Below are 27,485 nucleotides of genomic sequence, written 5' to 3' on the forward strand. Positions count from 1 at the left end.
ACCCTGAAATTTTACACACAGGAAGAAAACAACGAAAGAAATGTACTGTCAAAATTTTAACTGCTAAGAGGTGCTGCAAGTATTACAAAAAAATAGCTGAAAACTGCCAAATTCATAGCACACCAGACAGTGTTAGAAATATACAGCCCTACTGCCGCTGCAGCAACAGTGCATGCGCAACTAGGCACACACACAGCTGAGGTCAGTGGTACATTTGTAAACAGGAAACATGACACAATCCAATCATAATTTGTAAAGGACGTTTCAGGTTACCATTTGTTGATAGTTTCTCTGGCACTACAGTACACAGTTACTATTCTCTTGAATTAGCCTCTCAAGTAACATCTATTACAAATTATCAGTTGCTTTTTTCAGTATTGGTAAGTACTAACAAGACAGATAAAGTTGAATTAATATTTATTGTGCTTTTGTAAGGCATGCCTGCAAATAGTACCTTTGTTTTCCTTCCAGTTTCACAGTAATGTGGAATCTAATTAATGTTCTCAATTTAGCAATAAATGAAATACAAAGAATCACCTACTTCTCCTGAGGACATATGTATATGTATTTGTTAGTTGATTTCCTTGACTTTCATTCAAATGACATTGACATTTCATTTGAAATTGCGGATACGTTAGAAGAAATGGGAAGTAACTGTGATGATTCCATGAATTGTGGTCTGGACAATGTCAGCTGTGCCAGTATTAGTTGTGAAAAAGAATATCTTCCACACCTAAAAAAACATGTTCTGCAACAGCTTTCAGCAACAAAGAAAAGGCAGTGAAATATTGGTTAAACGAAGGAGGGAAAAAAATGCTTGAAGTTACGAAGCGCACAAAGGCATTTTTGTTTTGTAAAATCAGAGCATGAACAGTAGACATGGAAGAATCAATTACATGAAATATGCGCCAAATCGAAACCCGAAACCATCGGAATAAAAAAATGTTCGAAAGATTTAGAACTGCTCGTGAGAGGCTATGCACCATTACTGAAGGAGATCTACAAGACTGGGCCCTATGAATCACATCTGACACGAACATTGCTAATTTCCAGGCTTCATCGACCTGGCTATCCAAGTTCAAGAAATTGTACAGAATAGGAAGTCACAAAATTACCCAGTTTATGTAACATAAATGTGTAGAGCTGCTGCCAATGATAGAAATGTTATATAGAAACTCACAGCTGACGTAAAGAAGAAACTTGTTGTTATCCCTGGAACTGCTGTTCATAATGCTGATCACTCAGGTTTTGTGAAAGAACTGCATGCACACCGCACTTTACCATTTCGAGGTGAAAAAAAGATGGAGTCGGTTGCCCTATCAATCAATGCAATGACACATTCATATATGATAATGCCAGTGAGAAGTATGAGTGGCTTACTGTTTCCACAACTGTATATCCGTCTTCAAGAACAACAAGGCAAATTAGGACCCTAAATAAAAAAATGGACTGTTTAGTTGCAAAAATCTTGTAATTGATGTACCAAAATCTGGAAAAATGGGAAAGAATAATATTTTCAACATTTTGTTCGAAACGTATTCCTACCAGCTGCAGAAACTAATCCATTACTTTTGTTGGATTCATGGTCTGGACATAACGACGCCTCTGTTTTTGTGGAGGACAACAAAAAATTTGTAGATGTTATGTGGATTCCGCCTGGAACTACTAGTGCAATTCAACCCGTCGATAAAGAATTTTTTTGACTGTGGAAACCATTTTTCAGGAAATTATCAGACAACATAATTTCTGATACTGCTCTCTGATTTCAGGTTTATCAGCGGAACAGCTTTCTTAAGCTCCAGTCAGTTGTGCATTAGCAGTTTTCTTTGCCACGCTTTACAAATTTGATCGAGTGTGGCTGGTATGCAGCACAATATGCAGAACAATGACTGGGACCATTTCCGACTCCATCCCAGTTCTGTCTAAATAAAACTAGTAGTTACTGCAAAGTGTCTGACTGCACCAATTTTTCCTTTGTCCGGTGTGCCTGGTGCAAGAAAAATGTTTGTTTTTTGTCACTCAATAGACACTTGGCATTTTTGTGATGACTACAGGGAGTAAACAAAGAACTGGTTCACTGATAGTCAAATGTACAACATTCAAAGATTATTATAAGGAATAGCCTACAGGAATTGTTATAAAATGTCATAATGCAAGACACATTTCATTTCAACAAATTACATGTCCTTATTGATGGAAGTCATCTGTGACATCAAACACTGCCATGATTTTATTTTCTCTGCTAGCCACTTTTATCAGAATTACACGTGCAAGAACTGAACTGTCGATATGAAGTTATTCAAAAATATGTTTGTACAGCTTAAGCCAGGTTTTCACTGGAGCAAACAAGCCAAAAAGCACAAGCAGAAGAGAATTCTGTCTGGTGCACCCAATAGGCCTCTTGCAGGTATTTCAACTGGACAATGCTGCAGCTACTTACGTTTCCCTAATCTCCCCCAGTTACCTAATCAGAAAATGGAGACCTACAGTTTAACATGTAATATGAACCACATGTCTTTCATGGCCACTCCACCATCTAAGAGAAATGAATGTTCGGTTAAAAATCATAGTGAAAAACATGTGGTTAGAACAATATTTGATCCCATGCTCTCTGGATCACAAAGCACGCACTCTGCCACTAGATCATTTTTGTTTTAGAAAAAAGAATATGACCATTAGACCTTACATGCGTAGTGGAAACGCTAGCTGTGTCACCTCTTGAGATGATGCTCAATGTCAATAATTAGTGCCCTGTTTATAAATTTCCCCTCAATGGTAATGAGAAGCAAGGGAAAATGGCAGCTGACACACAAGGAAAATTTTTTACCAGTGTCAAGGAGAGATGGAGATCAATTCCATGTACAGTGCATGATCTCCACACGTCATGCTTCCATACAAATTGAGACACTTAAATTCTTCACTGTGCCATTTTTTCCTACTCCGTCAAGAAGAGTGCACCCACCATGCAAAATAATCCTCACTGAATAGCAAAGTTTCACACTGTGGCTCTAACAAGATAACAGTTGTATCCTGTATGCCAAATATTACCTCCAAAAACAAAAAACTAATAACGCAGCATTCATAGGCAATGTTCGCTACCTCGTGTTTTCTTCCACTCCCTCTAGTATAAATGATTCTACCCATATACAAGCAAATGATAGTGAATTTTCTGCAAATTCTCAATCTCACACGTTCGATTCCATTCGCTCCATTGTCAACCAGGCTTTAGGTGCTTAAAATAGGTGTCTGTAAACTGCACAAGTGATTCACCGAGCCGGCCGAAGTGGCCGTGCGGTTAAAGGCGCTGCAGTCTGGAACCGCAAGACCGCTACGGTCGCAGGTTCGAATCCTGCCTCGGGCATGGATGTTTGTGATGTCCTTAGGTTAGTTAGGTTTAACTAGTTCTAAGTTCTAGGGGACTAATAACCTCAGCAGTTGAGTCCCATAGTGCTCAGAGCCATTTTTTGATTCACCGAGTCGCGTGCAGGTGGGCAGGGCTGTACAAATCGCTGCTATAAGCTGTTCTTCGCATGGCAAAAATGTGTTAACTTCAACATTTTTTACAAAATACTTGCAGTGTCTCTTAGCAGCTAAAATTTCGGCAGTGCATTTCTTTCATTGTCTTCTTCCTGTGTAAAACATTTCAGGGTAGGTTTCGACACGTCTTATTGGACCAATCCCCTGTGAACAGGTACTGTACTGATGTCTACCAGCTTGTCACCATCATGCCGTCAGATGGTCTCAGCGTTTATAATACAGTGGATGATCAAATCTTGCTTGTTGCAAGTTTACAGGGAAAACCCCAAACATCTGTTACCATTTGGTCATTAATGTACACTTCCTATTTTTCTACGCTTTTTTGGTGTAGTAGTTCTTTATATTCTTGTTGGTGTCCAGTAGAAACATGGCCTTCTCTGTTGTGTTGTTCCCCTAAGGACCTTTGGTAGTACCTCCTCACCTGCCTCGTTCTGCATCTTAAGCACTGTAGCGCAAGACTCCAGGGAATTTAAAACCCTTTTGACCTCCCAAAAAATATTGGGATCACCTTGTCTCTCACTGTCTGCAACGCTCACACAGATTTGTCTGGTTTGGCGTCAACATCAAATCCACTTCCTTAAAATCTGCCTTTGAAAGTCCCAATTTGCTTTGTATAGATTGTATAGTTGGTGAAGTTGGATTTTAGCATGTAAGTTATTATCTGCATTTATAATTGTGAAGTACATTAGATTATTGTCATTTCTTGTAAGTTCATCACAGACTTTCCAGTTGACAATGTGGCCACTGGCTTTTGAGTTTGTATGGGTGATATCTATATTTGTTGCTGCACCTGCATGATTCTGGAAAGTAGGCGAGAGGTGTATTCATGACATGAAGGCCAAGTTCTTGTGTAGCACCCTGAAGACAGAATCCTCTTTCATCAATTACTCTACTACGCAACAATGTTGATTTTGTGTTTGCATCCATCACAAAAATGTGTCTGTCGCATCAACCCAGTATTGCTGCTGTTTTTCAGTCTCCTGTATGTGGCTGTATCTCCTGACTGCATTGGAAAGATTGATTAGTAATGTAAAATTTTCCAAAGGTAGTCATTATTTCTATTGTCACTGCATGTTCTCCACAGAGTTGATGTATCTATGTCACTTTTATGTCTTTATGTGGTCACTGTATGATGACATTATGTTATGATCTGTGCTTTAATTGGCATGTGGTGTAATGCCCCATTTCTGGAATACTGCTCCTGTGTACATATAATGTGTAGGTCCCACTACTCTAGCGCTTTCCCGAGTTCTTGCATCACTTTGGCACTGCACATTGCATTTATCTGGCGGATTTTAATCATTTTTCTCTGCCCACTGTGATTAGGGTGTGATTTGGCTGTAAGTGAATGCTACGGGAACCTCGTGAGCACATAACTATGGGGACAGTCTAAACTGTCATCACTAACTACCCAACAGATGCTCAGTATCAAGTGTCTTCTGCTTCCCCTTAAAGATGATGTCCTTTGTATTTGTAGCCAAGTTAGTGACACAGAGCTGAGTATGATCAACTTCCTTCACAACAGGAAACTTTATGGCACAGCCTTTTGGATGAATGTGCCTAACCAGGTGTCTTATTGCTACGGTTAACACATGCATATTCTCTAATGTAGCTAGTCTCATTGCGTTTTTATGCATTTCCTAAACAGGTATCAGGACCAACCATAAACTACTTCATTTTTCATGTCATGTCCATCACTGTATGTATCCTTCTTGTAATTCCCATTGCCATCTGTAGGAGCTATGATCTGTGTATCTTCATACTCTTCCTCTATTATCTGTTGCGTGCTATCACACTCCACGACTATACTATCTTGTGTGCTGTCACACCTTGCATGCATTGTACTTTAACTTTCCTGAATTTGAGAGTATGTCCTCCTCTAAGTCTTCCTTATCTAGAGGTAGGCATGCTGTCCGTTCCTTGCTTTCCTTTCTTCTTGACCACTTCCAGAAGCTTCACTCTTTCAATTATTCTTATTACTGGCCTTTTTATTGCCAATCTCGTTATTGCACTCGTCTATAAGGCCAGTCAAGTTTTGGTTTGTGTCTCTATGTCTCATCTCATTCTACCCTGGTAAGTACACATACATAGATTTAACAACAGAAACGCAAAACATCAATTCATCTTGTGCACTCTAGAAGTCTCCCAATAGCCAGCTGTAACTAACACATGGTAGTTGTAGTACTGGAAGTAGTACAGAAAACACTAAAACTGTGCAAAAGTAAGGAACACCAAATTACATTCCACACTTCAGCAAAAAGGACTCGGGAGCAATGTGATGAGGCAGTTTCCTTTTTAACGATGTTACACTAATGGAACTGGATCAAAAGGCGGTGTTGTGCTGAGTTCAGTAGTAGTAAGAATGATATTAGTTCTGGTCTATTGCTGTTTGTTTGTTTTGTTTGTTTCAATGGGGTTTTATAATTTTCAAGTAATGTCATCTCACAGTGGAACATGTACATTTGTTTTTTTGACTGTATTAAAATAAATATTATTCTATCCTAGAATGACCTCAAAATTGGGTGTAAAAATAATTACAAGTTTGTGAGAGAGTAATCTGTGAATACATGAGGTGGCACAAACATTTCTCAACTATTCACATACAGCAACTGCTTGTTAACTGATGGTTAGGGGCAAATGAGGAGTTAAAAAAAAAAAACACAATTTATGAATTTCAGCTCTCTTCCCACGCAGTTCAGTGAAGGCTACATGCTTTGTGACAGGGGAATCATAACACTTCAAACAGAGACCAACTAAAGAACCTACACTCTACTAAATTTTTTTGTTTCTCCACATAAATAGTAAACCCATTTGTTTTACACAGTTATGGGAGAAATTTTATTGATGTGCATCCAGCTAGCTCTTATGTTCTTGCCCACTCCTTGGGAGAATGGAATTGGAGTATTTGTTGCTACATGTGATGATATTTTACATCAAAATTCACTGTCCAAGATACATACAACAAGACATTTGTTATTTGGTCCATTAAACAAGACTAACGCTATGTCACATGACTGCCTTGTATTTGTATTCTTAGGACTGTTGCTACTGTTTATGGCATGTTTCCCCCTAAGTGGATATGGTGATAAAGTCACTTTCTTTGACACACTGCAGTTGTTTGTCCATCTGTTTACTAAAATGGCAATCTATTTTATGTAAGTCTTTTAGGTAGTGACAGTTGATAGTTTGGAGCAGGTCATAGATTTTAAGGTTGGTGCACTTTTACAAATACACTTTTGATTGTAGATTTTAGTGCTTGCAGCTCTTAGCTGCATATTATTGTGTGTACTGACTTACTAAACTAGTGTTTTAACCATCATTACAAATGACATTGTGAAGGTAAATGACATTTCCAGTTTATTCAAATGATATTCACTTCACTAATTTAAGTGCATTTTTATCCTCCTCTTATAAAAGAGATTCCATAATTGAGACTGGGTGCTTACCAGACAAGTTAATGTACAATTCCAGGGATGAGTACAGTGGTCCTGGCCATAGGGTGCCTTTGCCCTTTATGTATTTCTGCACGCTGTTGGCCTATTAGATATCACTGTTGTCCCTAGAAACTCTGGAAGTATTGAGGAGATAGGGTCACATCTTTACAAAGTTGGAATGCAGCAACTAGGTGCTGAGCTCCTTGAGGATCTAACCATCTGATACCAACTAACAGAAGGAATATCGCAATCATAAGGAGATCTATTTGCATAGCCAGTTTTGCCCCAATATACTGATGGAGGAAAAGTACAGGGATTCATCTAAAGAAATGCACATGTAGACATACGACAAAATCATTAAGACATCTCTGGCCATCTATTGCCACACAATGTGATGCAGAGGATAAGGGCACATGTTCACTCCCTAAAATGTAACACTTATGCCACTTATAATCACTGAAACAGAGAATAAACCAAATAAACTACAAATTGTTTCTATTAATAATTAATAATGCAGTGTACCATCAACATACTTCTATCTGTGATGTGTGATTAGCATAATAATCCAAAGCCTGATTCATCTTTGGATCACTGTTACTATCTCGAGGTTTCAGAAGAGCTGCTAGTTCCTTATTATGTTGTGCAAGTTGGTGACAGAGGATGTAAATATTATGACCCACCTGCAACAATAATAATGAATGCCAGAAATATAAAAGATTAAAGACAATGACTTGTCATTTACTCAATTTATATATGAAAATAGAAGCATTATTTTTTTAAATCTTATTGTATTTTCATAAGCTGTCTAGTTCACTTAAACTTGCAGTTACCTAAGCCCAGCACTGTTAAATTTATGTATATGAGAGACTTAAAATACTTTCTTATTATACAACTATTTACATATGATGATACCTAAAGAGACCACGCCTGTTCTCTTTCTTTCATTTGTGTTTTATCATTCAACTACACAAACAAGAAAATTAAAAAGAGGATGAACATCTACAGAAAATTAAATGTGTTTCATAAAGTAAAAGATTCAGCCTTTCCAAGTTATGGAAAACTATAACTTTGATGAAATATAGTAAAATACAATGAACTAAAAGCTAATCAGTACGATCAAACATACTTCTCTGGGTGATACACCATCACTACCCTCAGTCGATGTATCTTCTCCATCATCATCATCTTCTTCATCCAGAGATTCTTGATGGTAAGCACGACATGCCACTTCCACCTGTAATACGAATTTAAAGTCAGTTACACAATTATGGAGGAACTACATGAATGTTCTGAGGAAGAAAAAGGGTAAAAAATTGTGTGTCGATCTCAGGCCTTGATACTACTATCACAAAATATTCAATTTGTACTTGAATTGTGTGTTGTTGGTTGCTCACTGAAGATTGAAGAGTGATCTAAAACAGTTCTCACACATACACAGGACTAATAATAACATCAATAATATTTCGTTACAGCAAACATCAGATGAAAAAGCCAAAAATATTTTCTTTTATACTTTCATGTGAATCTGTACCCAATTATATTTACCCACATTTTTCTTTTGTATTCAATTGCAAATTTAATCAGCACAGTCTTTCCAACAAAGACTGCTGACCAGAGATGCCTATGATCTCATTAAACATTACATGAACAATGCACTGATGTTTGTATAAACCCACTGCTGCCCGAATAACAATACTGTGTATTATAATTGTAGATGTGTGAGCATGAAATAATTTATAATCAATTAAGAGCTCCCAAAGTCATCTATGAAGCAGCATTAGCTGTTCTCTCTCACTAATGCTGCTTTTTGAAAGCTATTTTGATTGTCAGCCATTCCCCAAACCTGCAAAAAAGAGAGAGAGAGAGAGAGAGAGAGAGAGAGAGAGAGAGAGAGAGAGAAAGTACATGGAGACCTACCACTCAGGTAGTTGGCACACAGTGTCAGTGATCCACTTAACTCAACCAATGACACATACTCATTGGAAGGTCTAAAATTCCACACCATCAGGAGCAGTAACTTTTAGAGGATTTTTTTTTTAATTTTTTAATTTTATTTTTATATAGTGAGGGTCAAAAGTGTCATACTCATAGTAGTGTGTCAAATTCTGTCATATACCAAGGTAAGCTGTTCAAAATACCCCCTCCCTTTTATAGTGACAGAACCGGGTTTCCACTTCTTTCGATACAATGTCTTGCATTTCTTGTTTTCCTGTCACAGAACCATCAGCAGGGTGAGACTCCTAGCTTGTGTTAAAGACTGATTTTAAAACAGTCCAAGTCAGTTTTATTTATAGTTGGTGACCAGTTTTGGTAAAGTAAACATCATCAAGACCAAAATGTCCACAGAGAGGTGGCTGCATTGATGAAGCAGTTCCTTATACTACATATCAATCAACGTGAAAAGTAAACAACTTCTTGTTGACCACCTTGGCACAGATATTTTAGTCTGAAGATGGTTATTTAACCAAAATCAGTCACCAAGTAGACTTCCAAAAGGCATATGAGTCAGTGGATAAACCACTCTCTTTGGAATATTAACAGAACTAGGACTCAACAAAAAACTCAACATATTGGTGCGAGTCACCCTCTAAAACATCAAAGCCAAAGTAAAGTTTAGAGCAAAATTCTCAAAGTTTCCCAATCAACATAGGGGTGAGGCAAGAAGACTGTATTTGATGTAAATTATTTAGCTGTGTCCTGGAAAAAAATCATCAGGAAATGGACCAGATTTCTACTCGTAAACACTGGATTAAGGATTGGGATCAAAGCAAACAGCCTAAGGAACCCCTGCTAGGCTTTTGATGACAGCCTGATCTTAAAAGTAAACAACATGCGAGAGGCTTCTATGCAATGTCAAGCACAGCCAAATACAATGTGTTGTTTTTATTGGACGAAGTTAAGTGTTGCTCATCCATTGATTTATCCAGTTTTATCTTTCCCTTCTTCTAAACCTGGTGTACATTATTATAGTTACTTATTTGATAAAGAGACAAACAGTACACAATTTACCCAAAAAAATGCAGCTGATAATGAAAACAATATATGTACCACTAGACAAAGCAAACCTTAGACCGATCTGGCCATGGCACGAACTATCTCTCGTAAGCATGCACAGCCACATTACATTTGAAAAATGTGTGCTTTGTTAACTCAATATGCAAACATGGAAATTGATCACAGGAAATGCTTTCACAGACAGCTGCAACGGTTTGTTGTTAATATCATTAAATCTGTGGCATCTACGGTATCTTTTTCGATCGCACCCAGCGCATCAAACGTCACTCACATTGCCACGGAAGAAACATTCAAAGACCACTGCCATGAGCCACTGCCGTACAGGGCTCACCAGATGCCGAATTTGTATAACCTCACTGCCTGCAACTTTGACTGGTGAGCACACCTTTTTAAGCTGCCACAATCAGAGCTCTGCCTCAGATTATCCTCAGACAACTCTCAGATCACGTTAAGCACATGGATGACAGAGCAGTGAGATAAACCTAGCACAACATTAGTGAGACTTTAGAAACCTAGCATGACACTACCGCTACACTGAGTGCTTGTGAATATTCTAAACCAGTACTAGTGGAGAGAGAGAGAGAGAGAGAGAGAGAGAGAGAGAGAGAGAGAGAGAGACTGCAGGGTACAAAGTTACTTATACTGAATATGTATATACCGCAAATAAATGTATTTATATTTCAATCATTCTATACATCTACATCTACATTTATACTCCACAAGCCACCCAACGGTGTGTGGCAGAGGGCACTTAACGTGCCACTGTCATTACCTCCTTTTCCTGTTCCAGTTGCGTATGGTTCGCGGGAAGAACAACTGCCAGAAAGCCTCCGTGCGCCCTAGAATCTCTCTAATTTTACACTCGTGATCTCCTCAGGAGGTATAAGTAGGGGGAAGCAATACATTTGATACCTAATCCAGAAACGCACCCTCTCGAAACCTGGACAGCAAGCTACACCACGATGCAGAGCACCTCTCTTGCAGGGCCTGCCACTGGAGTTTGCTAAACATCTCCGTAACGCTATCACGCTTACCAAATAACCCTGTGACGAAACGCGCCGTTCTTCTTTGGATCTTCTCTATCTCCTCCGTCAAGCCGACCTGGTACGATTCCCACACTGATGAGGTTGAACGAGTGTTTTGTAAGCCACCTCCTTTGTTGATGGACTACATTTTCTAAGGACTCTCCCAATGAATCTCAACCTGGTACCCGCCTTACCAACAATTAATTTTATATGATCATTCCACTTCAAATCGTTCTGCACGCATACTCCCAGATATTTTACAGAAGTAACTGCTACCAGTGTTTGTTCCTCTATCATATAATCATACAATAAAGGATCCTTCTTTCTATGTATTCGCAATACGTTACATTTTTCTATGTTAAGGGTCAGTCGCCACTCCCTGCACCAAGTGCCTATCCGCTGGAGATCTTCCTGCATTTCGCTACAATTTTCTAATGCTGCAACTTCTCTGTATACTACAGCATCATCCACGAAAAGCCGCATGGAACTTCCGGCACTATCTATATTATTATGAGAGATGTTTAATCATCTGACTGTGGATCCAATCCGGCCCAGGAGCTCTGCCGAGGCAATGTGCAAGGGCACTGAGGAGCTCCCACTCTGTAAAAGGTGCATTACAGGGTTCACGGTGGCTTGTAGTCAACAGGAAGCCTTTCCTTCCCATCCGCCATTTGAGGGTGTGAAAGGCTCAGCAGTAGTTCTCCGACACAGAAGATCGGGCACTGTGCTCAGCAAAGTGCTCGGCAATCGCGTTTGCATTGGTAGAGAGCACGCCATTGATGTTAACGCCAGGGACACCTGTTGGGGTCTGGTACCCAAAAAGACGTCTGATCTTTGTCCAGACTTGGGAAGGTGAAGTATGGCACTCAATGGTTGATACATACCTCTCCCAACACTCCTGTTTCCGTCGTTTTATAAGCAGGTGAACACGGGCACAGAGCTGCTTAAATGCTATTAGGTGCTCTAGGGAAGGGTACCGCTTATGTTGCTGTTGAGCTCACCGATGTTCTTCAATTACCTTAGCGACTTCTGGTGACCACCAAGGGACTGTCTTTCGCCAGGGGCACCCTAGAGAATGAGGGATCAGGTTTTCCGCCGCAGAAAGTATTGTTGCAGTGACCTGCTCAATCACAACATCGATGGCACTACGTGGGGGAGATTCAACGGTGACAGCAGAGGTGAAGGCTACCCAGTCTGCCTTGTTTGAAGCCCATCTGGGTAGGCATCCATGGGCATGATGCAAGGGGGAGTGACAGGAAGATGGGGAAGTGGTCACTACCTCACAGGCCATTATGTGCTCTCCAGTGGATAGACGGGAAAATTCCTGGGCTGCAAATTGACAAATCAGTGGCCAAGTAACTACCATGAGACACAATAAAATGTGGCGGCGGCCCCAGTATTTAAGAAGCAGAGGTCGAGTTGAGACAGTAAATTTTCGACATCTCTGCTATGGCCAGTAAATGTGGTGCTATCTCACAAGGGATTATGGGCATTAAAATCTCCCAAAAGTAGGAAAGGTTTAGGGAATTGATCAATCAATGCAGCCAATACGTTCAGGGGTACCGCACCATCTGGAGGGAGATATACGTTGCAGACAGTTATTTCCTGTGTCGTCTTGTAACGACAACTGTACATATAATAATTTTTTTCTTTATGAATTTCGATATATTAGTGTGAACAATGTTTGAATTAATTTCTTTCTCTTTTCGTGTCATGTTGAAGAAACTGTGAACAACTTTTGAAATGAATATTATTATTTATGTAAGATTTCAAAAAATGTGATAATCAAAAGGAAGTGTACGTAATGTTAAAACTATTGTAAGATGTGGAAATTGTAATTTAAACACTTGGTCCATACGTAGATAATGCAGTAGGATATGTGTAGTAGAAAACCTGTGGTGAATACCCTACCTGTAGGGGAGCGGGAAAAGGCGAGCGCGGGAAAACGCACACTGCGCGCGGTTCGGCACAACGGGCTAGGCAAGCAGTCGGAAGCGAGCAGTCAGTCGGAGTGGTGAATTGGTCAGAGGAACATGTACTGTACCGAGGCGGCTGCCTAGGAAAAGTGGATTCCATTGAGCCTCGGGTACACCGATTCCGACGACTACTTGGCATGGCTATTTTCTGAGGCACAAAATTGGAAAGATTACGACGCTAAGAAGATGGAAAGTGCCAATGTAGTGTGAGTCTTAGCCGTGCCTATATGTGTGCCGTGCTGCCCGCTATCTCGCTGCCCGCCAACCGCCGAACCGACTTGCACAGGTCAAACATTTATTTCATCTTTAGAAGTGTATCTGTGTGGACCAGTGTCGAAATGTTTCTAACTGTTCAATAATAACGTGACTTTTACCAGAATTGCCTTAGCCATGACTTTTCCTGATCACTGACCTAGACAGGATCCTTACCTCGTATTGTGCAACCCGAGTATCCTGAACTGAAAGTTTATAATTAGTGTAAATGAGAATTATCAGCAGTCAAACTTTTGCTATAAAGAAATTTAAAAGTTCTGTGAATTATTACAAATGTTGGTAAAAGACAAAAGTATGACTAAACTGAAAGAGAGTTTTTTGAATTGAGTTAGCGATGCTATTTAATAAACTTGAGACAGAACTAATGACAGTTAAATTATTCAGAAGTAAGACAAAAGAGTAGTTATTCATTGATTGATAAATTTGAGTGTTAATTTGCCTTTTAGTACTTAACAGTTTCAGTATAACGACCATAACAGTTTCAGCCCCCCCCCCCCCCTTTTCTCTTGTTCATTCTTTGAAACCTTGGAATGTGCTGATCATATTTGACCAGTAAAGTTAAGTCCTTTATTGAACCTAAGTGTATTAGTGTTGTTTTCCCAATTTCAATAGTGACATTGTATGTGGGTTTTCAAAACTGTGCACTCTAGGAAAATCTATGCCCGATTTCAGTCTGATCAATATACGAAATGCAGTTCGTAATAATCATTGCTGTGTGGTGTTGTGTGAATTTAGCTCGTCCAAATTATTACAAAAGGAGAAAGCTTTAGTTCAGTGGATTTTTCCGGGTCCAAACTTTGCCATATAACGCATCATTACTACGTGTTACTATGCTTGTACATGCACCCACTTGTACAAGGAAAAGCTCACTCATTGCCTAAGTAGGCTGGCGACCGAATCATTAATTATAGGTAGCATCTACTGTGTATACTTCTTGTCCATGCGAACGAGCAATTATACTTTACATTTGCTTGATGCATCACTGTAGTTATTGACTGAATACAAGTCCGATTTAGCTTCTATTAGGTACACGCGGTCAACTTATGTACTAAAATCTTTGTTTATAAGGTGAAGCCCGTGAACTTATTACAGTACAGGCTTTATGCAGATAACGCACGTCCGAGTAGGGCGGAAGCGTTACAAGTGGATTCCCGGTGACAGGACTGGAATAGCAATAATATTTAGCAAAGTAAATTGCAGGGTGCATCAAGTATAATAGTGTGGTGTAATTGGCATTCAAGATGGACAGGAACGTAGGCAGGGTAGATGTGCCGAGCGAAATGGAGAATGCGGCTGGCAGTAGCAGGAGTTTACACGGCCAGATAACAGATGGCGTTAGCAGAAGACAATTGGCTTACATACAATACCATGAACACGTCAACGAACAGATTGAAATGTTGAGATCATCTCGAACACAGCAAGGGATAAAACAGGAAGTAGAGGGTGACTTTGTAGATGACAGTGGATACGTGAATGAATCCACTGACATGTTTGATTCACCACAGATAAAGAAAGAACCAAAAGAAACATCTGAAATAGGATCGGAACACACAGATTCCGTAGAAACAAATAGTGTGAAAATTTTAAGCATGAACGATTTATTTGAACAATTAACTAAACAAATTTCAGGGCAGAATGAGCAGCTTCAAAAACAAGTTGGTAATCAGGTTGATCAGCTTAAAACACACGTTGATAAGCAGCTAAAAACACAGAATGAGCAGCTTAAAACACACGTTGACGAGCAGCTCAAAACCCAAAGTGATCAAATTAAAGCACAGGTCGAAGGACAGGGTATTAAAATTAGCAAACAAATAGAACAGGTAGAACAAAAAATGGGTAATTTAAGTGCTGTGGTAAATAATATGAAATTTGAAATTGACACTATTAACAAAAATATGGGTACTATGCAGGAGGAAATTGGTAACATTAACAGTAGATTCGATGTTGAAATTCTCAACATCCAAGAGAAAGTAGAGCCACTGGTTGAAACAAAAGTAGACGAAAAAGTTTTCGGTCTTAAAACTGAGATCGTAAACGAATGTCAACACGGAATATCACGATTGGAAAATGTAGTTTTAGAAACTGAAAGGGATTTAGGTGAAAAAGTAACCGGATGTGTTCAAAATTGTGAACAAAATACTACGAAAATTCAAGGCAAAATTTTCGATCTGGAGAGCAAAATTAAGGATAGGCCTGGTGCTGTCTATAATGGCACACCAGTTACGAAGTTGTTAGAAGGTGAGGAACGCTTCGATCCCGCCAAGAAACATAACGGGTGGCATCCGTTAGATTTTATCAAAAATTGCGAGAGAGTATTTCCTGAGCACTTGTCTGATCAGGAAAAGATAAATGTTGTAATTAGCGCCTTAGCAGGTGATGCTAAGCGCTGGGGAATAAATTTAAATACCGAACGAATGACGTTCGAAGAATTTAGGCAGAGATTTACGGAAGAATATTGGTCTGAACAAAAGCAGGACCATTTATGGCAGGAGTTCATCATGGCCAAACAACATGATAACAGGGGCAGGAATTCTTTGAAAGATTTCTGCGAGTATTGGTACCAGAAATTGACGCATTTAAGAGGCCGAAGATCGGATTCAGAAATTATCTGGGAGCTATACAAAAAGCTTCCAGAAGATTCAAAGAGATACGTAGGAAGCAATCATCGCAGCTTCCAAGCGTTTCTCGAAAGGGTCGAAGACGAAGACCATTGGAGTGAAAGTCGTGCCAATTATCAAAATTTTGGTCATCGTAATAATCGTAATAATGACGAACGAAATGACGGCGAAGGATTTCGCGTCAATATGTTACAAAGAGGTAGAGGCAGAGGTAGAGGAAGAGGAAATTATTCAGGTCGCGGTAGAGAGTATACCGCGAAAAATAATAACGACGCGGGAAACTAATTTCCGCGAACGTTGCGGGCCAAACGGAAGCGGACAATACATACCGGCCCCGATTTAAGAAAAGATACCGGACCGACGGTGATGTAATGAGACAGGTTAGAGACAGGCGTGGAACGAAGCAACGTGCAGTTGCGAAGCAAGCGTCAGGTGCGAGCAATGAGTCATCTCAGTCGCACAGAGCGCTACATGTTAACAGGCGAGTGGAGCATCAGAGGGCAACGGCCCAGCCTAGCAGAACAGCTGTTCTGAGAGAAGCCGCTAGCAATACGGCAGCAGTAGGGACGAACATAGCCGTAAGAGCTAATGAAAATTTTACGAGTGATAATTCCGTGGCAAAGGAAATAATAAGTGAAACTGTGAGTACACAGAGGGGTGCGGTTAGTAGTGTTTGCAATGAGATAAAAGGCGAGGATGAATTGGCAGAAGTAACTGATTGGCATGTGCAGATCGACGATCTGTACAAGGGCCTCCAGCAATGTGAGTGGGAGGATTTTAAAAAGGAATATGAGGCAAAGAAATTAGTTAGTGGAGAGGGAGATAATAGGGACGTCGATAAGGTGACGTGGCCCAAATTTGAAGAGGGAAGAATAAATGGCGCCGCGGAAAGTACGTGTGCTGCCGATAGGAGGAAGGTTAATGATAGGAGGGCTTTGGAGGATGAAATCCTCAGCATTGACGAAGAAATAACTTCTGCTAACAATCCGCCAATAGTACAAACTGCTACTGAGAGGCACCGCGGAGAAGGGGCAGATAATTACCTGAAAGTAATTAAAGTCCACGAGGATTACACTGAATATGAAGTCACAGTAGATGTAAATAAAGCTGATGATGAGGCCGTTTTGCCAAAAGAGGAGATGGAGTTAAAATCCAAGCCTGACGAAAATGCAGAAGGAGAACTTAGTGCCTGTCTTAGAAAAGCCTTTATGTTAGAACCTGAAAGCGATCCAGAATGGTCGGATTCCGACGATAGTTCAGATGATGAAAGGTACGCAAATACAGACAAAAATGAATGTACTAACTTTACCTATTGTTCAAAGGTAGCATACTTAAATGAATCTGATGGTGAGGAAGACAGTAGTGGTGATTCTAGTGAAGATGAATTTTCAGGTGTGAACGAAAGTGAATATACTTTTACTGACAGAGGGTACGGGAAAATTAGCGAAAATTTTCCAGAGCAGGATACAGTAAATAGAAGTGGGCCAAAACCGAATGAATTATTTAGTAATATGACACAGGGGCATAATGTGCAGGAACCTCCAGATGATACTATACTGGGGCAAGACTTAATAAATGTTTTGAAGGAGTGTGAATTACAGGAACAAAAAGAACTACCTGATAAAATAATAGCAGAACAGGAAATGTTGTACCTTGCTAAGGACTTTGAAATTTCAAAACCTAAAAAGCCACCTGATGAAACAAAGCGTTGGCAAGATCTGAATGACTTAGTGAAAGATGTAGAAAATAGGAGGCCTAAGAAGCCACCAGACTTAAGTGACTGTTTTATTAACCATAAAAGACTGCCTTGTTAATAAAGAGAGTGGGGGCAGGATGCTGTATTTGTATATATTATTAGTATTATGCATGACTTTATTATTACTGTGTCTTAGTGTTACCTGAAAGTGCATTATTGTTTTGTTGATTTAGAGTCTGGGGCAGATTCATATCGGCTTTTGAGAATGTCATGAACACATTACATCATGAATCTACAGGATTCCCACCGGAAGAAATTTTATTAGGCAGAAGTAGTAAAAGTTTAATTGAAGAAAAACTAGAGTTTCCACCTTGTACAAGTTTGGGATGGAATCAAAAGAAAGAATTGGTAATAAAAAGGGCAAAGCAAAAAGCTGAATCTCGATCTAAAAGACACAATAAAAATTTAAAAGTTTCAAAATTTAAAATTGGAGATTATGTTCTTTTAAAAACTCACGAAAAGTCTAGTGAACTAAACCATGAAATTTCCAAATTTAAATATATTTATAATGGACCATATATAATACAGAATATTCCACACGATAATGCTTACTACCTGATCTACCCAAAATCCAAAAAGCCTTTAGGTTTAAGAAATATTGTGGACCTGAAACTGTATGTTCCTAGAAAGGTGTGAATTTAGAACGATCAGAAAACAATTTACAGTAATAGTGCTGTATCTTATGCTGAAATAGAGTTATTCCAAATGTAACTAATCTTTGTAAAAGTATGTGTACCATTGCAAGTGTGCTAATGTAGTTATGTGAGTTTCAGATTGCCAATTGTACTGTAACTGTAATAATGTATGGAGAAAAGGACTGAAAAGAAAGGATAAATGCTATCAGTCAGATAAAGGATGGGACTGTCAAAATTGAAAATGGGCAGTGTATGAACCATAATATGAAGGACTGCCAAATACCAATGAGGGCAGATAAATAGTCGATGGAAAATTGTAAATGTGATCCAGGAGATGTGACAATAGGAAGTAAAAAAAAGGACTGCCGAAATCCGCAAAATAGGCAGCAAATATGTGTAGTTAATTTTCTGAGTATATATGTGTGTAATTTGTTTAGTAAGGAAATGGACTGCTATTTAAAGCAAGCAGCGACAAATTATCTTATAGTGTATACAAAATAGGCAATTGTTTTGTAATTAAATGTTTGTATTCCAGAATTTTAAACTATTTCTTTGAAAAACTTAGAAAAAATAATTAAATTGCTATTTTAGTAATGTTATGATGGGAAGTTGAACTGTGCAAAAAGCACTTGAGTAAATAACAAATAATTATTCTTGATGTGTTAAAAGAGTGTAAACCTATATACAGGGAGTAGAAGGACATATGTAGTGTAAATCCTTTTGGATATTTAAGTAAAGATTCAGAACCACTGTATAATTGTAAGATTTAGTGTTCCCATAAAATTTGGACTTAAGAAAATTTTCTGGAAACAGGGGCATGTGTAACGACAACTGTACATATAATAATTTTTTTCTTTATGAATTTCGATATATTAGTGTGAACAATGTTTGAATTAATTTCTTTCTCTTTTCGTGTCATGTTGAAGAAACTGTGAACAACTTTTGAAATGAATATTATTATTTATGTAAGATTTCAAATAATGTGATAATCAAAAGGAAGTGTACGTAATGTTAAAACTATTGTAAGATGTGGAAATTGTAATTTAAACACTTGGTCCATACGTAGATAATGCAGTAGGATATGTGTAGTAGAAAACCTGTGGTGAATACCCTACCTGTAGGGGAGCGGGAAAAGGCGAGCGCGGGAAAACGCACACTGCGCGCGGTTCGGCACAACGGGCTAGGCAAGCAGTCGGAAGCGAGCAGTCAGTCGGAGTGGTGAATTGGTCAGAGGAACATGTACTGTACCGAGGCGGCTGCCTAGGAAAAGTGGATTCCATTGAGCCTCGGGTACACCGATTCCGACGACTACTTGGCATGGCTATTTTCTGAGGCACAAAATTGGAAAGATTACGACGCTAAGAAGATGGAAAGTGCCAATGTAGTGTGAGTCTTAGCCGTGCCTATATGTGTGCCGTGCTGCCCGCTATCTCGCTGCCCGCCAACCGCCGAACCGACTTGCACAGGTCAAACATTTATTTCATCTTTAGAAGTGTATCTGTGTGGACCAGTGTCGAAATGTTTCTAACTGTTCAATAATAACGTGACTTTTACCAGAATTGCCTTAGCCATGACTTTTCCTGATCACTGACCTAGACAGGATCCTTACCTCGTATTGTGCAACCCGAGTATCCTGAACTGAAAGTTTATAATTAGTGTAAATGAGAATTATCAGCAGTCAAACTTTTGCTATAAAGAAATTTAAAAGTTCTGTGAATTATTACAAATGTTGGTAAAAGACAAAAGTATGACTAAACTGAAAGAGAGTTTTTTGAATTGAGTTAGCGATGCTATTTAATAAACTTGAGACAGAACTAATGACAGTTAAATTATTCAGAAGTAAGACAAAAGAGTAGTTATTCATTGATTGATAAATTTGAGTGTTAATTTGCCTTTTAGTACTTAACAGTTTCAGTATAACGACCATAACAGTTTCAGGGCCCCCCCCCCCTTTTCTCTTGTTCATTCTTTGAAACCTTGGAATGTGCTGATCATATTTGACCAGTAAAGTTAAGTCCTTTATTGAACCTAAGTGAATTAGTGTTGTTTTCCCAATTTCAATAGTGACATTGTATGTGGGTTTTCAAAACTGTGCACTCTAGGAAAATCTATGCCCGATTTCAGTCTGATCAATATACGAAATGCAGTTCGTAATAATCATTGCTGTGTGGTGTTGTGTGAATTTAGCTCGTCCAAATTATTACAAAAGGAGAAAGCTTTAGTTCAGTGGATTTTTCCGGGTCCAAACTTTGCCATATAATGCATCATTACTACGTGTTACTATGCTTGTACATGCACCCACTTGTACAAGGAAAAGCTCACTCATTGCCTAAGTAGGCTGGCGACCGAATCATTAATTATAGGTAGCATCTACTGTGTATACTTCTTGTCCATGCGAACGAGCAATTATACTTTACATTTGCTTGATGCATCACTGTAGTTATTGACTGAATACAAGTCCGATCTAGCTTCTATTAGGTACACGCGGTCAACTTATGTACTAAAATCCTTGTTTATAAGGTGAAGCCCGTGAACTTATTACAGTACAGGCTTTATGCAGATAACGCACGTCCGTTTAAGGGCGGTAGTGTTACAGTCTGTATCCTGCCAGCCACAGTTTCAAGAGGAGTTTGAAGGGACACAGGTTCACTAAATACCGAGTTCAGGATACAAATGCACACTCCACTTCACACACTATTATATTCGCTATGGTTCTTGTAATATCCCCTGTAGCCGCGAAGGTCGCGGCAGGGGTCCACACTGCCAGGAACCAGGTTTCCTGGAGGGCAATGGAGAAAGTAGGTGTAAAGCTTAACAGTTGCCGTAGCTCAGCCAGTTGGTGGAGAAAACTGTGGCAATTCCACTTGAGGATGATGTGATCGTGAGACTAGAAAGGCATGAAACACATGATGAGGCAGTCTACACCATAGGGTCACCTGCTGCCAACGACTTATTTCCTGAACAGGCTATAGCCATTGTGTCTCAGGGTCTGGCAAGACCTAGGTCCTTGGCAGACACTATAATCTTCACCTCATCCTCAGACGCAGAACTTGGTAGGCAGTGTGGTGTGAGTGCCACCGCAATTCCTTTGGTCTTAGGGGTCTTCTTTCTGGATTTCTCTCACTGATCCTTGGGTTTCTCTGGGTGGCGGGGCTTCACTGATTCAGTCTCTGGGACTGAGGATTATCGTGAAGCCCTATGACCAGCTGCTTTTGGGCACTTCAGCCACTGGCAAGTGTCATCTTTCCGACTAACAGAAATCTAGGAATGGAGTAACCGAAAGGGATCCCTTCTTAGTGAGAGGAGCTGAAGAATACCTACATTTCTCTGGCTGAGAAGTGGGGACTGGAGTCCCCCTGATGGTTGGGAGGTGGTGCGGGAGCAACAGGGAGGGAAGTGCCCCCCCCCCCCTCCACCCCACCATCAAGGGGGCAGGTGTAGTCTTCTGTAGCCGACTGGAACTCACAGAACTGATGGGGCTACAACTGATCTCGTAGCGGCGGCATAAGAGGAGGTCATAGCCACAGGATGTAGACACTCAAATTTCCTCTTGGTCTCAGTGTAGGTGAGTCGGTTCATGGCCTTGTATTCCATGATTTTCCTTTCTTGCTGTAAAATCCAGCAGTCTGGTGAGAAAGGGGAATGATGCTCTCCGCAGTTGACACAGATGGGAGGGGGGCACATGGAGTACTGGGATGGAATGGACGTCCACAATCTCGACATGTGATGCTGGAAGTATAGTGGGAAGACATATGGCAGAACTTCCAGCACTTAAAGCACCACATTGGGGGAGGGATATATGGCTTGACATCACAGCGGTAGACTATCACCTTGACCTTCTTGGGTAATATGTCAACCTTGAAGGCCAAGATGAAGGCACTGGTGGCAACCTGATTATCCCCCGGACCTCGATGGACGTACCAGATGAAATGAACTCTTCGTCACTCTAAGTTGGCGCACAGCTCGTCATCAGACTGCAAAAGGAGGTCCCTGTCGAATAAATACCTTGGACCATATTTAAGCTCTTATGAGGTGTGATGGTAATGGAAACATGCCCGAGCTTGTCACAAGCAAGTAATGCCCCAGACTCGACAGAGGGTGCCGTTATTATCAAGTCTGACCCTGAACGCATTTTGGATAAGCCCTCCACCTCCCCAAACTTGTCCTCTAAATGCTCTATAAAAAACTGACGCTTCAACGAGACATTTGAGGTACTGGGGTGAATAAGGTTCACTGCCATCCTTAGCCTGATGTTCCTCCCATGGTGTGGCCAAGGAGGGGAACGATTTAGGTTCATACTTCCTTGCATTGTACTGAGGCTTGGAACGCTTAGAGAATGCTGGCATTTGATCACCAGCAAGTGATGATGCAGTATGCTCCATCACGCGTCATCTGTCCTGATGCCACCCACTCTGACCAGGGCCCTCCCCACAGGTGCCACCTAGCCGCAGCAAAGGCCACCTGGTAGGATGTCCATTGCCGGGAGTCCCAATGAAACAGGGTGACAGGCATTTACTCCTTGGCATACTTGGTGCAGGCATCAGCACAGCAATCCATGTGTAGTCAGGGGGCTACAATCAACAGGGTACATGGCGGCCCTACCACAATGGACTGGATACTGTGCTGGATATGAGGTCATCGTTGGTGCGGAAAATGACATTGCATAGTGGGTGGAGGAAAATGCACCTTTAAAGGTGTACTCGCTCGACAGATGGAGGATGAGCGGAGCTGCAACGCCACGATGAGAAAGTGGGCTGAATATCTCAATGCACGATGGACACTATACACCATGTAAGGTGCCCTCCTCCAATTGGCCCGCTCTTTGCGAAAATTTTGAAAAATTGAGGTCAAACCCTACAGGGGACCATCACATAAAGGCTGAAAGGTGTGAGACTCCTTTTAGTCACCTCTTATGACAGGCAGGAATGCCTTGGGCTTATTCTAACCCCCGGGCCCGCAGGGGGGTTTAAGCTATGTCACAGCAATTTTCCCAGTTTATTATTCATTCGAAACCCAATTATAATATTATATTTGTGGAAGACATCTGTTATCCTGTCTGACATGGGCCCATGGTGTGACAACAAACTATACTTTCCCACTTTCTTCGTAACCACTACTTTCTTTCCCATTCTATTAAAATATTTCTTCTAATCCTCCTGATTTCCACCTCAGTAAAGCCATTAGCTACCCAGACCTGAAAATCAAGACAGTTTCCTCTTCAATCACATCTTTAGAGCAACATAGCCTAGCTAGCTGATAAAAACAATGATGTACGAAATGCAAAATTTTACATAGTGGATGGCATGAATCGTGCAATATAATCAAATTTGTAGCCGTTGGCTTATAATATATCTCAATTTTAACAGTATGTCCTATTCTGGTGATTCGTATGTCCAAAATATTAACTGAATCCTCTACTTCGATTTCATGAGTAAACTCCATATTTCTGTGTAAGGAATTAAGATTATTTGCTAGCTCCTGAGAGTCATTTTCATCATGTGAAAAAATTATGAAAATGTCAGTGGCTTATCTGGAACACACTGTAATCTTTTTGCATACTGCTGTGTATGATCACGCAATTTGTTCTCTAAAAAGTTCATAAAAATTATTGACAAGATGCCTGGAAGACATGAACCCATTGTAAGGTCATATTTCTAGTGATACATTTTCTAATTAAAAGTAAAATAACCAAAAGATCTGGATCATGGGATCTACTTTTCCAAATTGCCTAAAATTGTTATAAATAATTTCTAATATTTCATCAGCTGGTACATTATTATACAGATTCTTATCATCAAAAGAGCAGATTTCATGCTGTTGTAAATTGTCCTTTGATTTTTTCAATGATTTACTTGTGAGTAGGTAGAAACTATGAGAGTCCCAATCTCACTGTTCTTTCTTTAAAATTTCTCTCTGTTTAATGGAATTCTTAATGAAAGCATGTAATTTTTTCAGTGAACTGTATTTCGTATATTGCAAACACAAAGATGACATGTAACAGTACCTTTGTGTTATGAAATCTGCACTATTGCACTGTGCTTTACTGTTCAGTTTACAGCACAACTGAGCTGGTAAAAATGAAATAATTATTTTCATTAACTTTGTATCAGACATGATGCCCTCTACTGAAATTATGAACAAATCATACAGAATGTGGTTCCATACGATATCATCATAAATGGAATGTCTTGCATTATTATACTGTTTTTATAATTGAGCTTCTAGCACATTAGTGCTGACTGAGCTTTTATCATTTTATATTAACATTACAATTTTACACGCCATCAGAAGTGCTGCCATCTAGCAATATCAGTTTACGTTATGGTTCCATTAGCGGCACATTGACGCTGTAACTGTAGTCAGTCAATGGTTAGGTCTACTTCCTGTATACAACAGCACATGTTATGCTTGACATTTGTGCAGACATTACTCAATGCCCTTGTCAATGTATATAATGATCTTAGATGGTTTGCACTTATGCTCTTCAAAATTGTGTATAATTAATTTCATTTGATATCTATATAACCTCCTTGTCTTTGGTAAAGCTGTATTGTATGATATCATCAGTTGCACCTCTATTATTTGTTACCATGTCATCTGATAATAAATGTAGCCTGTTTGCACATATATGAAAGGCAAATCTGCTATTGGTTGCTCCATTCCATGTATTTTAATATGCTTGGATCCTCCATGGCATTTTGTAGCCAAACTGGTACAGACATAGCTGCTCAACCCTAACCCACTCTTTTAAGGCAGCCCTTCTGAGGTCACACAGTGTGTGAAGAGCTTTCAACGAATTTCAACGTAAAATTCTGTCAAATGATCTGGCTTAGAATCCAAATAGTTATGGTCTTCTGTATAGTTAGTACGCAGATCAGAATCACCTATTTAGTCTCTCAGTGACCATACTGGCACTGAAGCAGGAGATGAAAGAGAAAAGGCTGAGATACTGAACTCAGTCTTCTGAAATCATTTCATTGCAGAAGACTGTTATACAATTCTTCACTTCAATCATCGTACAAATGCCAAAATGGTAGATACTGAGATAAGCAACAGCGTACATAGTGACTGCAAAAAATGTCCACATAATTCCCATTGTCAAGAGGGACCATTGGACAGATGCAATTAACTATAGGTCTCAAGGAAATTTATTCCACTCAGACTTTGAATATGTTCAAGAATTCTGCAGCAACCCAACGTTAAGGGCCTTGCTCTATGATGTTGTGGGTATGTTCTTTTACCTCTCTTATATATAGCAGTCACCTGCGCTTTTTCCAGCCACTTGGGACATTGTGCTGGGTGAGAGATCCATGAGAAATGCAAGCTAAGTAAGGGGCCAATGCAGTAGAGTACACCCTGTAAAACCGATCTGTGATTCCACCCAGACCTGGCAACTCAATTGCTTCCAGATCATTCAGCTGCTTCTCTACAACAGGGATGCCTATTACTATGTCCTCCTTGCAGGAGTATGTATGATGGTTAAATGACGGTCTGTTTGTATGACCCAACTGCATGAATGGTTTCTTAAATGTGAGATTTAAAACTCTGGTTTTCCTTTTGTTATCTTCTATTGCCACTCTAGACTGGTCAACGAGTGCTCTAGACTGGTCAACAAGTGACTGGATAGAAGCCTTTCACTGCTTAGTTATTTTATGTAGGACCAGAATTTTCTCGAATTCTTAGCAAGACCTTTCACTAAGGTACAATGGTGGAAGTTGCTGTATGCTTCATGTATTGTTCTTCTAATGGACGCACAAGTTTCTACTAACTTTCGCCTATCAACATTTGCGATTTCTTTCTTGAACTGTGACTGCTTCCTCAGCAATTTCTGAATTTTGTTATTACGCCATGGTGGGTCTTTTCTGTTTTTAATTCAATTACTTGCACATATATATCCATGGTGCAATTTACAGTCTGTTTAAACTTTGCCCATAATTACCCTATGCCTATCATACCGTAACTGAATGATGTCCATTCATTTTGTAAGTGGGATGCTAACAACTGTTTATCTGCTCTTTCTAGCACGAACATTCTCCTAGCCTTCTCGATTGATTTATTAACTATATCAACCATAGTCACTATGATGACATCATAATCACTAATTCCTGTCTCTACATACCATTGAAAAGGTCAAGCCTGTTTGAAAATACAAGGTCTAAGATATTTCCATTGAGTGAGGGCTGTCGAGCCAGCTGCTCAAGACAGTTTTCAAAAAATGTGTTCAAAAGTACTTCAGAAGACTGCCTGTTTGTACCACTGGCAATAATTCACAGAAACTCCAGTCTATATTCGGTAAATTAAGACTAATATTCCATGATCTGGGTATTTCCGCACTACTGAGCGTAGACTTTCTTTGAATGATTCTAAAACAGTCATGGTGGGATTGGATGGGCACTAAAAACAGCTGATAATTAATCTGAGTTCACCTATACCTGCTACAGGCAACCAGGTAACTTCATAGTCAGACTCAATTTTGACCTCAATAGACCCAATATTTTTGTCGACTGCAATGAGCACTCCCTCTCCTATGGTACATAATCTGTCTTTTTTTTATATATGTTCCATGACTTGCTAAATATTTCAGAGCTTTGTACTTCAGGTTTCAACCAGTTCTCAGTTCCAAGAATACATTGAGTGCAACATCTTCCCTAGAGTGTAGTTAATTCAGGATCTTTGTTACAAATACTTTGACAATTTACTGTTAAAATTTTGACAGTAGAAGTGTCTTTACTTGGTACATGGTCTGATTTTGTTCTCTGTGTATAGATTGGCAAGCTTTAATCAGAGGATCTCAAATTACTGCATAGCCTAAAAAAAAAAAAAGGAAACCCATGTGCACTCCATAAGTACTCTGCTACCTGAGTAGCTGTATTGTTTGTGTAGTGCATCCCTAACCAATCAAGCTGTGTCCTACAATGTTCCAGCCCATAATGCAGGTCCAGAAATCTCCAGCCAAGACCTTCACAGAATCAAAGGAGCCTTTGGCTGTGGACCCTTCTTGGCTCCAAACCAAAAGACACCAATCAATTCTGGAAAAGATGCTGTAAATTGTGAGCTCTGCTTGCAACCCACACATGAGCCCAGGAGTCTTTCCCACTTCTGCCAGCCACTTGTGTGCCTCTATGAAATGAAGATGGCCTCGGAACCAATATGAGCCACAGACAGCTTTCTTCCAACTGCATCCTGCATGACTGACAGCTGCAGGTAGAGTCTATT

General features: G+C 39.8%; 1 protein-coding gene across 1 annotated transcript in view; it reads right to left on the reverse strand.

The window, feature by feature from the left end:
- The window catches only part of LOC126248830 (inositol 1,4,5-trisphosphate receptor), a 367,806-nt gene that overhangs the window by 70,247 nt on the left and 270,074 nt on the right, over positions 1 to 27,485 (reverse strand). The window contains exons 37-38 of the mRNA XM_049950243.1: positions 8,098 to 8,205; positions 7,505 to 7,651 (exon numbers count right to left, since the gene is read on the reverse strand). Of these exons, the coding sequence (XP_049806200.1) occupies positions 7,505 to 7,651; positions 8,098 to 8,205 (255 nt within the window). The remainder of the gene's footprint in view (positions 1 to 7,504; positions 7,652 to 8,097; positions 8,206 to 27,485) is intronic.

The sequence above is a fragment of the Schistocerca nitens genome, chromosome 3 (assembly GCF_023898315.1).
Source record: "Schistocerca nitens isolate TAMUIC-IGC-003100 chromosome 3, iqSchNite1.1, whole genome shotgun sequence".
NCBI lineage: Eukaryota > Metazoa > Arthropoda > Insecta > Orthoptera > Acrididae > Schistocerca > Schistocerca nitens.